Source organism: Trematomus bernacchii, unplaced genomic scaffold (genome assembly GCF_902827165.1).
Source record: "Trematomus bernacchii unplaced genomic scaffold, fTreBer1.1, whole genome shotgun sequence".
Lineage (NCBI taxonomy): Eukaryota > Metazoa > Chordata > Actinopteri > Perciformes > Nototheniidae > Trematomus > Trematomus bernacchii.
The window spans coordinates 272987-286909 of record NW_022987800.1 but is presented as its reverse complement, the minus strand read 5'-3'; the positions used below and the strand labels follow the sequence as shown (position 1 = coordinate 286909).

Below are 13923 nucleotides of genomic sequence, written 5' to 3'. Positions count from 1 at the left end.
AAAGGGAAAGTGTTTTGAATTTGTCGACATCTGACACCTGCCAATTCTTCCTGTTTCTTTGATCACTTTTATGCTCATTTCAGGTGTATATCAGTATGTAGTGTCTCTACTTTAAAGAGTCCTCTCCTGCTGATGTTCAGGTGTATATCAGTATGTAGTGTCTCTACTTTAAAGAGTCCTCTCCTGCTGATGTTCAGGTGTATATCAGTTTGTAGTGTCTCTACTTTAAAGAGTCCTCTCCTGCTGATGTTCAGGTGTATATCAGTATGTAGTGTCTCTACTTTAAAGAGTCCTCTCCTGCTGATGTTCAGGTGTATATCAGTATGTAGTGTCTCTACTTTAAAGAGTCCTCTCCTGCTGATGTTCAGGTGTATATCAGTATGTAGTGTCTCTACATGTTTCCATGCTTTAATGTTCAAAAAGCTCTTTATTGTTCTCATACTGCCTGTGCTGCAGCACCTCTTTTCACCCTCTGTCTGAAACCAGAGCCCAGTCTGCTCTGATTGGTTAGCTGGCCAGCTCTGTTGTGATTGGTCAACCGCTTAGAGATGTCCCGCCCCTTAGCCTATCACGATGATTACAGACCAAGATTTAAAGAAGAGTGATAGACACAAGAAGAAGAAATAACAAAAGACACAATTACAAATGAGTGACAAAGAACACTTTGGGGAATCTGGCCCGGGGAAGAAGTATATGAAAGCACTTCTTCAGTCATCAAATCCTCACAGGGCATCAACTTCTTTTGGGGGTTTTAATTCAACAAAATAGGGCGTGTGTCGAGTACCTCTCATTCTCAAAGAGGCTTTGTTCCAAAAAACATGTCAAAAATCTTAACTTGTTTTATTCCCATATATCTCAGATCTTAGATTCTGAATAATACATCTGTATGCGTTAACGGTGGGGTAGGTAAGTTTGAGAAACCGGCTCGAGATACACTTTTTGTTATATTCCATGGAATGCTCTTAACATCCCGATAGCAATGAATATCTGAAGTGCTTTGACAAAAAATCCATAAAGAAATATCATCTGTGGAAGCTGTAATACTGTAAAAAGCACAACCAATCATCTGAGCCGGCCCGGCTAAAATAACTGGATGGCCTACCTGCCTGTCAGCCTTCCATCTGTGCACAAACTTATCTCGTGCCCTCATTGGTCATGTGCGCGTTCGTGTGTGTTGGAGGAGGGGCTCTGTAAGGAAGTGGCAGATTTTCTCCGGTTGTGTATTTTCAAATTCTAGCGCACTCGAGCTGGTTTCTTCAAAATTACCTACCCCACCTTTAATCTACTGTATTAATTTAAGGGGATAGATGTGGTTAACAGTCAACTTTTGGTACTAAGACAATCAATGTTAGTATCTTTTTCACATTATGAAGCTTTTCCAAATCCTAAACTTGTAAATATTTAAGGTTTTGCTAAATTAAGTCCAATATTCCTTCCTCTTTTTGCTCCTCGTTTTTGGTCTGCTCCACCGCCTGAGGGAGATATCAGGCCTTATGAGACTTTTGAACTGGAAATAGCTGCTACTGCTGCTGGAAACAAGGTTGAAAACAGTCAACACAACAATCCAAAATACACCAAAAGGCACCCTGCAGCTCAGGGGGAACTGCAGAGGTGGGATTTTATTTATGGCGCAAGTACGCACGATGAATAATAATCAGAAAATACAGGAACGTTTGAGAGAGGAGAAGAGAGAAAGGAGGTTGATTGCGCTTCATTGTGCAACTCCATGTTGTAAAATGGCAGTAAATTATTAAGAGTGTCTACAGTTACAATGCTTTTGCTTTTTGGAAATAGATAATCTCATATGTTGCAAGGGTGACTGTGACCTCACTGTTAAAGCAGCAAATTATTCGTACATTATTTCTGCAAAGGTCACTGTGACATAAGACTAACACCCTGACCAGGACACAAGGCAACTGATTCACATGATCAGATAATGATCAAAATGTCATGCTAACATTTCTTATAGCAGTTCAGACATTCCTCAGTTTGCATTCTCTGCATTTTTACATGAAATACTTTAAAATCAGATTAAAAGGAAATGGATCCGTCTCACTTTGGGTGGATTTGAACAGGTAAGAAACACAAATACAGTACAGTAGGAATCTGGATGTACAGTATTGGATGTATCTAGTCAATGAAAGCTCAAAATGAACCAAAATGGTGACGTGAAACTGAGTCAGCAGCAGATTTGTTTGTTCTTCTTCTCTCATTTTCACTTCTTGGAGGACCCAAAAGTAAGAAATGCCATGTTTTCACCACCATTTCACCAATGCCAGCATTCAATCTCTGTACAAGGCATTCCTCTTGGCAAGAAGACGAACAAGCAGCTTTTGTAATTAAAACAAACTTGATTCACTATGGAAAACAATCTCCTATCGAAATATAGCCATTGAAACACCAATACAAATTGGACAACACTATACAAAAGAGCCTGCAATTAACATTGTAATTGGGCGGTATGAATGAAGTAACGATAACATTTATCACAGCGAATGAAAATAGACTATGGGGATCTAAGGAGTAACAATTGCTAGATTTTATAAGAGGGCGCCCGGCCTGTACGTCTTGCCTCACAATTAGGCGTTATTTATGAATTATAGTGCACTACTTTTCGCAGGTAAGTACAAACAGTAACTGAGAAAGGTCAATAAGATATCGTCACTGTATATTATTATTAATATATGTTTATATTACCATATGTTATAGGGCTGTGCAATTAATCGTATTTTAATCTCGATTACGATTTTGGCTTGCAACGATTACGAAAACAACGTAATCGAAATAAAACGATTATTATTTTTATATAAAAAAAAAAAAAAAATGTAATTATTATTTTTTTTTATTTAATTTTTTATTGGTTTTTCAGTTGAACTATACTTAAAGTTCAGGGTAATCAACTGTTAAAAACATACTGTTCACATTTTTGTTTCAATAAATGGATGTTTTCAAAGTAAATGGATAATCGTTTTTAATAATCGTGATATCAATTATTGACCAAAATAATCGTGATTAGGATTTTTGCCATAATCGCACAGCCCTAATATGTTATTCAATATGCTCCTTAGATAACTTAATAATAATTTTCTCCTCGTAGCATTGTGAAGCACCGTGAGATGACGTTGTTTTTAAAGTGTCCTATGAAAATGAAATTTGTGCTTTGTGCTCAAATTCCACGTGTGCTTCTCAAACACATTATCAGTATTATCGTCACACGACCAGTACAGGTTACAAGTAAATGGAGTAATAGGAAAGTGATGTGGTTATTAGGAAGTGACAAAGATAAACGGTGGTGACAGGACCATCCATCCCAGGATAAAAGCTGTGTTTTTTTGTGTTGTTTTGAGCATCATGGCGGATGATTCCTCTACAGGGAAAAGACAGGAAATGTGGAAAATGCCAACGAGGGCTTTGAAGAGACCCGGCTGTCTCGGACATATCCTGTGACCTCAAAACTGTCATGTTATATCTTATATTAATGGGTTTTCTCCTTTGTTTTTTACATAAAATGTACGTCATCTTCGTTAATAAGCTCCTACGTTTCCCAAGATGCCTTTCTTCTGCATTGAAATTGGCAATTCGTCCCGTCTGTTGTGAGAAATTCCTCCTCTTCTTTGACACGTTGCCTCTTTGCTTGTGTAACGTTCAATTATATTTAGAAGTAGATTTCCGGACAGAGAGCATTAACGTGAAATGACTGAGGTAAATCCTCTTAAAGGTCCCATGTCACGGCCATTTCTACTGATCCTAATTCCATTGCTGAGGTCTACTAGAATAGATTTACATTGTGCAATGTTCCAAACTCACATTGGTTTCTCATACAGCATCTCTGTATAGTATGTGTATTCACTCTCTGTCCTAAACGGCTTGTTGGAGCTCCTGCCCCCCCCCCTTCCTGTGAGCCCAGTGTGCTCTGATTGGTCGGGACGTTGCGAGGCTCGTTGCAGGAGCGGACAGGTTTCCGGGTCGGCGATACAGCGAGAACAAGCGAAGCTCATCCTGAGCACACACAAACACTCACAGCCGAAGTAAAAACAATAAGTGTGGCTTGATATTGAGTAAGAAAAAGGTTTATAACGCTGTGAGAATGGGTCTGCAGAGAGCATTTCTCCGCCATCCCAACTCGTCTATTACCGACCGGAGCTCTATGCAAGTCAATGGGACTCCCTGTTAGTTAGCCAAGGGATCCTGGTGTGTGAGGTGCTCCAAGGATTGGTCCATTTGGGCCAATCCGGTCATTTGTTGTTGATTTGGGTGTTCACACGTCACTGAACCCAGGAAGCAAACAATGGAAAAAGAGAAATGTCCAACGAGGCGTTCTGGGGCATAGACAGGTCTTTTCTGTGTTAGAGTTTTAATCGCTACAGGGTGTACTTTGAGGGTTTGTGACTCTGCAGACCGTTTACATGCAGAAAGACCTTCATAACACACAAGGGGACGGGTAATAAATGGAAAAGCATGACATGGGACCTTTAAAATGCAGGAGAACTGCTCAAAGCTGAGTTTAGTAAATGCATCATGAGTCAAAGTACAGACGTATCAGCATTACTTAAAGTATTAATTTCAGACTGATGTATACCTCATATTTTTTTGGATTATTAGTCTTCATGTGTGTATCTTTTTTTAAATGCAGATGGTAGAAGTGGGGGATAAGGCAGTCAAATATGTATATTCTCAGTGAAATATTCTTTCAATGTTCACTTTTCCAGCGTCTAGCTTCCCATTCGTATACAGAGAAACAATAAAACCCAGACTGATGACAGTATTTTAGTGCTTCTCAACTCTTCAGCCAAGCAACAAAACCCCTCCTCAGACGTCTGTAAACCAACGAGAGGCTGATGTCCGCAGCAAATCTATCAAAACGCTGACAACAGTGGCGGACTGGCCGGTACTGAAGCGAGCCGGTCGGACGATGTGGGCCGGTCGGATAAGTCACTAGCACCCCCCCCCCGTTGACAATTTACTAGCGGTATTTACTTGCGGTACCGGAGTGGGCCGGTCGAGAGTCCCGGGCTAATTTTTAGTCCCATTCCGCCCCTGGCTGACAATATACACACTGGTGATGTACGTTTATAGAACATGTGGACAGACTCAATTGACAATTGACTTTCTTTATAAACTATTCCTTTCTTTTTGCAGTTACTTTTAATATTTACTTGCACTATATTTTTCTGTCTTTCTGTAATATTGTGTTGCACTGTTGGAGAAGCCTGGGACTTAAGAATTTCATGGACATAACTACTCTGTAGCTATGGTTGTATGACTAATAAAGAACCTTGAACCTTGAATGCCTCTCTCTTTGTTTCCACGAGTGAGCAAAGAAAATTCAGGAGCAGCAGAGAAGCCAAGAACAACCTGAATGTTCACACGAATATAAACACACAGACAGAGCAAATGAGTGACAAAATAAAAGATGGTAAGAGTCTCGTTGATGTTTCCACTGTTTTCTTCCCCGCGGATCTACATGAGTAGACACTGAGGTTTACGAAGTGGGAATCCTGTGGTTTTCCTGTCATAATTTAAAGGGAAAAGATCACGCCGGGACAGCTGAGATCCTTCAGGACACGCAGAGGAATGCATGCAGAAATCACACGTCTACAAAACATGCTGCGCTCATGTTGGAAACACACACACACACACACACACAAACACACACACATACACCACGCAGATGTTATCTCTCCTTACCGGAGCTGACAATGATTAAAGTCTCTTCAGCTACTGATTAACCGGCCCTCTGACCACATCCTCAAATCTGCACACTGATATAACTCAACTTTCACTATTGCAGAAAAGAATAAGAAGCATTTTGCAACTTGCCAGGTGGCGAATAAACACAAAGTCATGTTGACCTGAACTTGGAGGAGCACTTTCTACATTCATGTGTTCAGTAACCATCTGATTATTTATGTTTACGTATGTGGGAAAGAAAAATCGGACACTTTTGATATAATCAAATCAAATCAAATCAAGGTTTATTTATAAAGCACATTTAAAAGCGATTTTTGGTCGGGCCAAAGTGCTGTACATGTAATAACTACAATCACATAAAAACACATTTCTATAAGCACAATAAAAGACAATAAATTACAACAGATATTTAAAAAAAAAAACACAGGGAAAAGTCAGGAGTCGTGCTCCGCTCTGACTAGAAGGCCAGGGAGAAGAAGTGTGTCTTAAGAGTAGATTTAAAAACCCCTAGGGTCTGGGCCGACCTCACATGGAGGGGCAGAGTGTTCCAGAGCCTCGGGCCAGCTGCTGCGAAGGCTCGGTGCCCTCGGGTTTTGAGCCTGGTCTTGGGCACTACTAGCAGCAGCTGGTCAGCAGACCTTAAAGCTCTGGCTGGGGTGTAGCGCTGGAGGAGTTCGGCTATATAGGCCGGAGCCGGCCCATTTAGTGCTTTAAAAACAAATAAAAGGATTTTAAAATCAATTCAGACCCGAATTGGAAGCCAGTGTAGTGAGGCCAGAATTGGGGTGATGTGGTGACGCTTTTTGTGGCCAGTGAGTAGACGTGCAGCTGCGTTCTGGACTAGCTGCAGGCGTTTAATTGACGCCTGGTCCATACCCACGTACAGAGCGTTGCAGTAGTCCAACCTCGAGGTAACAAATGCATTAATAACCCTTTCCAGGTCCTCAAACGATAAAAACGACTTGGTCTTGGCCAATAGTCGTATTTAAAAAAAGCAGGTTTTGACTACGCTGCTGACCTGCTTATCGAATTTAAAAGCGCTATTGAAGGTCACTCCAAGGTTCGTGACAGAGGGGAGGATATTATTATTATATTATATAAGCTGACATGAGAGCTAACTGGCATTATTACAGAAAAATGATCAGAAAACAAGCATTTTATACGACTTTTGGCTTTTCAAGCATGAATTTAGACTTTTTTCCAATTCCCACACTGCAAATAAACACAAATGATGCCACGGTCCAAACACATGACGTCAATATGAAGGAACACTTTCTACCTTCACCTATGTTAACTGTGTCAGAAATAAACAAATCTGACACTTTCCTCTGTGACCGAACACTACTAAACTTTCATTTTTACAGAACAAAAAGTTGTGTTCCTGTTGTCTTGCTAAAAAGACGGGACAAAACAATAATTCCATACCTTTTACAGACTACCACAGCACAAATAAACACAAATTAGGCCATGGTTAAACTCATGATCACACATGAGCTCAACATGGTGAGATACGATCTACTTTCATCTGTTTGCAAACCATCATTTAAGGTGTGACGGTGTAGGAATACAAAAAATACCACATTTTCCGACATAAGGGAACGCCACTTAACTTTCAGTATTACAGAACACTACTAAAACAAGCCCTTGTCTTTCGCAAAGACACCTGACAAAGCATGAATTCAGACTATTTACAAATTACCACAGTGCGAAAAAACACTACATTTGCCATGGTCACACTATGTTCACACATGAAGTCAACAAAGAGGAACTATTTCTTCTTTCCTCTGTCTCCAAAACAACTGTTCATTGGTGTTTTACTCTGTAACATGTAAATAAACGGACACTCTTTGATAAAAGCTAATGCCAAAATGAAAAAGTAATTTACTGACAGTCAGAAATTCAAGACTTATTTCTGCAGAAAGCTTTTGTGCAACCGCAGATGAAGTACCCACTGGTTATATAACTGAGCACAACTGATGGAGATTACACACTGTTTATAAAAGACACCCTGAAAGACCCACACACACACACACACACACACACACACACACACACACACACACACACACACACACACACACACACACACACACACACACACACACACACACACACACACACACACACACACACACACACACACACACACACACACACACACACACACACACACACACACTACACACATACACACACACACACACACACACACACACACACCACACACACACACACACACACACACACACACACACACACACACACACACACACACACACACACACACACACACACACACACACACACACACACACACACACACACACACACACACACACACACAGTCTGTCAGCAGTGTGATATTATGGAAATTGTGGTGGTTTTATAACAAAGTAGCTGAAAATAACACGACTGAGCGTGAGTCAGTTAAACCACCGTCTGGTTCAGTCTGGAGGGTATTAAAAGTAATCCAATCTCACACACACTTGCCGTCACTATCAATTTATAGCCATGTTTTACAACAAGGCCATGGTGTACTCCTGGTGATAACAGTATTTAAAAATGGTATCACACAATGAGTTCAACTAGAAATTAAATGACATAACAGTACTAAGTCTTTCAAGTGTGAGTAAGTAACACACTTTGGGTTTTGGGCCTTTTTTTAAGGGATTTGTTGACAGAAAGCTAAAATGTAGGATGGCAAATATGTAAAAAGACTTATACTTTAACTCAAACATCCCACCAATGGCAAAATGCTTTCGTGATGGAGACATTTACCACAGATGTGTTCATTTCCTTATTTAAATTCCTCCCAGAGACACGTCTAAAAAGCTGGAGAGGATAAAAAAGTGTATTCTGTTAGATAATTTTACAAAGAAATGGTGGAAAATGCACCCAGAAAATAACCAATGCAAGTGGAAATCGATATAAACAACAACTTTTCCCACATTTTTGAGACAAGTGAACCTGGTCACCACCCTCTAAAATCTCCAGCATTTACACACCTTGCCCCACTTTATGCCATCAACACATATGGTGTTCATTATGAAGCATATCATCCCAGATGTTAGGTCATATCCTCACCAGCAGATGTATCAACACATTTCTCTCATTACAACAAAGCCACGCACACATTTATATTATCAGAAAAGTCACAAAGAATGCAATAACCCAACCAAAGCAGATTAAATGGTATCAAGTGTGTAAAGAAAAACATTATATCCTGATGCTTTTAGACACAAACAAAATCATTTCTGATGGATTTAGAGTTCAAATATAGTCCTACTTGATGCATTTCGACTTGTAAAACTAGCTGCATTGACATTAAAACGTACTTTTCTACATGCATTTATCCTACAAGATACTAGTTACAAACACAATCCAATGCATTTAGTTATGAAGTATTAAATTGGGATGAAAACAACTTTTTTTGGGAGCTCAATTTGCAGGCTTCCTCTAAAGCAGAACTAATCAAATGTTCTCCGTTAGCATGGCCAAAGAACACCGTGCACATTAGCTAACATGCGAACATAAATAAGAACAGATAAGTCTGATTTAAGCATTTTAAAAAGTCTTACCGGGTTAATTGTTGTTGTCCTGGGCAGACATTACACACCCACCATGCAGAATAATCCTCTCTCTCTTATGCATGTATACTCTTTCACCGAAGAGAAGCAGGAAACTCGGTGAGATTGTGGTCACATTAGCTTCCTGGTTTCTTGTTTCTATGGTAATTTGCATCCGATTCACATATGTCGTGTTATATAGGCTTGTTTTACAACTGGTGGTAAGACATTTGATCATAAATAGCACTACTACTGTAGCTCCAGAAAACATCATGATGCTGGTCTCAGAAAGGTAAATGTTTGTTTACAGGTGCAGTTAATTGTGCTCATAGGTGATTGGCTCCTGTGTGGGTAAGGGCGGGAGTTTGATCAAGAGATTTGATTGGCTGACGGGAAGCAGGCAGAGTTTCCTTTGTTGATTTCAAACTGATTGGACAATTTAGAGAGTCAGGAAGTGTGTTGATGACTGGGGGTGTTTCTCAATGTCGAGGACGCTTCCTTGGTAGGACATGTCTTCTCGAGTCACTTCCTCAGAAGCGAGGCAAGAATCCTTCCTAGCCTCGGAAAACGAAGAATGGTGGAACAGGCTAACAGGGTGTGCGTCATATGCGAGGGCCACGCCTTAAATGGAGCGCGATTTCCGCCAAAGATTTGGAAATTGGTCCGTGCGCAAAGCATTGTGGGGATGTTAAGACCGCGGAGGATACACATGTGCAGCCTCGAAATTTCTCAATTCTGCACCTTGAAAGCAGCAACTAACATAATCACTACTAAAAGGTGCATTTAGTAGCTGTTTAAAATGTATGTTTGAAAGATAACTGCATTTTTTTCTTTCCATAAGCAGTACCCATGTTCTCTGAAATAATTGGGGACTATTTCTTTGTTCGAAAGTAGTTCCAGTAAAAACGCAGTCAACAGCATTTGAGTTTTTCTTTTTGCTGTATGTCAGATAGTTACCTTTCTTTTATTAATCGCAAAGCAAACTTTAAAGTGGTTGTATAAGTACAAATGATACAAGATTGAACATCCCAAATACAATTAAACTATTCCACCTACCATCAAACTTTATAGAGATTTAAACATCACTGACACTGAAATCAACACCATCGATGCAAACATGTCTTACAACCTGAACAAATTAAAACAAATCTTCATGCACAATATTAAAGGTGAATTGATTTGATAATTGACACACTTTAAAGAGATTACTTGACATGTGATCACCTCACAAACACCAAAAACACTGCATCAGGTGCAGAGGTCACAGCCTCAGCATGCAGTACATAACCATAACCAAGTCTTACATAACTCGTTCATTTGAATGTGATTTGTCCACTTCATGGAGCCAAATAAAGTTCCAGACTCACAGCCACAAATCAAAAAGACAAGCAGGAAATATGATGGAGGCGTACGTGCTGACCGTGACAGAGGGAGAGGGGGAGACAGACGGGGGAGACGACAGAGGAGACAGAGAGAGAGAAACAAGGCATGACAGATGGGCAGATGCAGAATAATAGTTTTGAGAGGGAAAGTGATGCAGCTGTCTGGATATGTCTGAGAGGAAAGGACACAGAGGAGAGAGAGAGAGTCACGGCCAAGTTATATAGAATAAAATAAGAATAACAAGATGGTTGCATGTCTGGTACCACGTACGGCAACATCCATAAGTATTATTACCTTAGACTTCAGAATATTACCCAACAAAAAAAAAGGTTATTATTGCTGGGCAGAAGTCAAAGTATATAAGAAACCTTTCCTAGTTGAAGCTCCAGACGTTGCTGCTTGTAGATTACATTTCAAAATATCTTGATGGCCAGTGAAAGCCATATAATAATGTTGCTTTTACTATCAGTAATGTTTCAATCTCTCTTCTGCGAATCTCAGACACTTTTCTTACTTCCAGTGCATGAGTACTGAACTTTTAACTGTATCAGTTAAGTACCAACACTAATAAACTTTGCACAACGTCTATCTAGCAATTTATGGCTACAACCAGGCTGATGAAAGCCAATTAAAACATTGAAGTTGCATGATCGTAAAACCAAAACAATGAGCTCAAAGGCTTTACAAAGTTAAATGCAATTTATAGTCATAAAACAGTTCGTATGATAAGGTAAATGGCCTGTACTTACAGTATATAACTAACACACACACACACACACACACCCTGGCGACCGGACATCTCCTTCATAATGCGCCTTCTCCTCCCCAGCATTCACTGGATTATCCGTAAATCATACAAACAAAACGAAAACGTTGATTTATCTGTTTTCCCGTTTTGGTTTAAAAACTGAATAACGTCGCTTTTTTGGTTTTCCGAAAAACCAAAAAACAACACCGGTTCTTTTTTTAAACTTTTGTTAATATGTTTGGATGCATATTGTTCTAGTATTTGTTCAGGCTTGTTACATACAATTAGCCTCTGTTGCTACTGCTGGTGGTGAAGTAAATATTAAAATCAGTTAAAATTGACAAACCCGGTCCGCGATTTCTTTTATATGTATCTGACCGGTCCTTGGCACAATAAAGGTGGGAACCCCTGATCTGACCACAGTTTAGTTTAACTCAAAGTGGACCTATCATGCTATTTGTAGGCAATAGCATAGGTCTCAGATATATACAAATATATAAAAAAATATGTCTATGAAGTGTTTTGCTCAAAATACCCAAACAGATCACCCAATTCTAGCCATGCCTCATATCCCTCTATTTCACTTCCTGTTTCAAAAGTGCTGATTTGGGGGGTTAAGCTTTTAAAAAATAAAAATAGATACAAAATAAAAAAGGAGGGGGCTGAGCTCATGCGGGACCCCGGCAGCTACCGTCTAAAAACCAGGGTTTGTCAAACTCAATTTCCATCGCGGGCCACATTTCGCATAAAGGTTGCACTCAAAGGGCGGTTGTAACTAGATAAATATATAATAATATATAAAATAATGTATTATATTACATTATTGCCTCTGAATTGGATTATTATGTGATAGGATAATAACTTAGTATTAACTACGTCTGAAAGCAGAAGCCTATGGCAAACTAATTGCAAGTCTCTTCAGTGCGCATGTCACAAAAACGAGATGCATGTGGGACATGTAGTTTATGGGCAACCTGCTTCTGTAAAGTGGCATGGAACCGTATAATAAACGTATTATATTCTTTGCAAGCTCTTGCGGGGCCACATAAAATGAAGTCGCGGGACGGATTTATCCCCCGGGCCTTGAGTTTGAGACCCTGGTCTAAACTCAAGCTCAAAGGCTTTCTCTCTTGCCGGTTATACCACAAGGTGAGTTCCTTTTTATTTCCTGCTTCTTCACACACATGCTCTCCAGTACAGGTTAGCTCTGAGTGTTAGCGATGCTAATGTAAACACCGACCATATTACGTCCAAAACAGTCGGGCATTGTTTCTGATAGCAACGTTTCTGATAGGGCCGTGGGTCCACATTTCAGATATTACGTCATATCGGACACAAATCTGGATCAGCTCCTCCGTTGTAGCCCGCCCCGTTTTTTAGAGATTTGGGTACGGAGGAAAAGAGAGGGTTTTATTTTGTGACGCTGCGTGAGTTCCCCGACACACCGGGGACACATGTTTATGTATAAAAGACATCAAAAAGTGCATTTTGCATGATAGGTCCCCTTTAAAGATGTGTCTCATTAAAATGACCTCATCGAGTTAATCACATATTCAGATGTAGCTCATTTACTGTAGTATCACGTTACTTTTCCATACGGGAGGCATTCAGATACAGACGAGGAGAAAAGGGGACGAATAACACGATTCAGGAAATGTACTCCAGGTTTCCATGCGACCACAAAGCACTCGTGACTTCTTTCTTTTTTGGGCTAATATTTTCCTCTTTCTAACTGTTTTAGAAACCAAAGGAAACACGGAAACCTTTCCACTTTTGCATTTGTGTTTTTTTTCCGTCTTGTGTTTTTTTTTATATCAGAATCTTTAAAAAAATGTGGTTAAAGAGATAGTAAAGGGATTTGCTTTCTTACAGATATTATAACCACAACAATGAGGTCCAATTTGCAGGCCAGGTAAAAGTGATCTGACCTTTTTATTGTACAGCGATTAGGTTTGGGTTGAACCATAAAATGTGAGAGTTCATCATGGGAGTATTTCAACGGATTTTAATGGCAGCGCAATAAAGTCATGGATGATTAAAAGAAGGATCAATCACCTTTGACTGATGACACTGCTGTTTAATATTTAATGTACACTTTTCTATGATTGTAACTGACATTTTTAACTTACTCTGAGAGAACAAAGGGCATTTTGTTTTTACTAAAACCCATTTTATTTTAATATATCCACACATTTTTAGCAAAAACAGCGGATATCTGTATTTTTTCCATTTCATTTCCAGCCTTATCAGCAATTTCCACATAAAAAGGAGGAACAGAGATGCAGGCGTTACACGGCAACAAGAGACACTAAACAAATACATACACACACACACACACACCACATGTTACTTACCACATAGTAGAAATGCATGTCTATGTGCACAGCAAGAGGAGGAGGAGTTGGTGGAGGTCCATCCAGCAGGAGCATCAGACAGGTGTGTGTGTGTGTGTGTGTGTGTGTGTGTGTATGTGTGTGTGTGTCACAGGTATTCCAAATAAAAAAGCCTTCTTCTTCTTCTCCTACTTCTGCTGCT

The 13923-nt window shown here is 39.8% G+C and overlaps 1 protein-coding gene across 2 annotated transcripts in view; it reads right to left on the bottom strand.

Annotated features, from left to right (window-relative positions):
- The window catches only part of arhgap36 (Rho GTPase activating protein 36), a 75059-nt gene extending 61183 nt beyond the window's left edge, over positions 1 to 13876 (bottom strand). The window contains exon 1 of one of the 2 annotated variants that reach the window (XM_034149969.1): positions 13743 to 13876. In XM_034149969.1, coding sequence (XP_034005860.1) covers positions 13743 to 13817 — 75 coding nt within the window. In that variant the 5' untranslated portion in view covers positions 13818 to 13876. Of the gene's footprint in view, positions 1 to 9269; positions 9426 to 13742 lie in introns of those variants that run through there. The other variant, XM_034149970.1, reaches the window with a different exon arrangement.
- Positions 13877 to 13923: the final 47 nt, after the last annotated feature.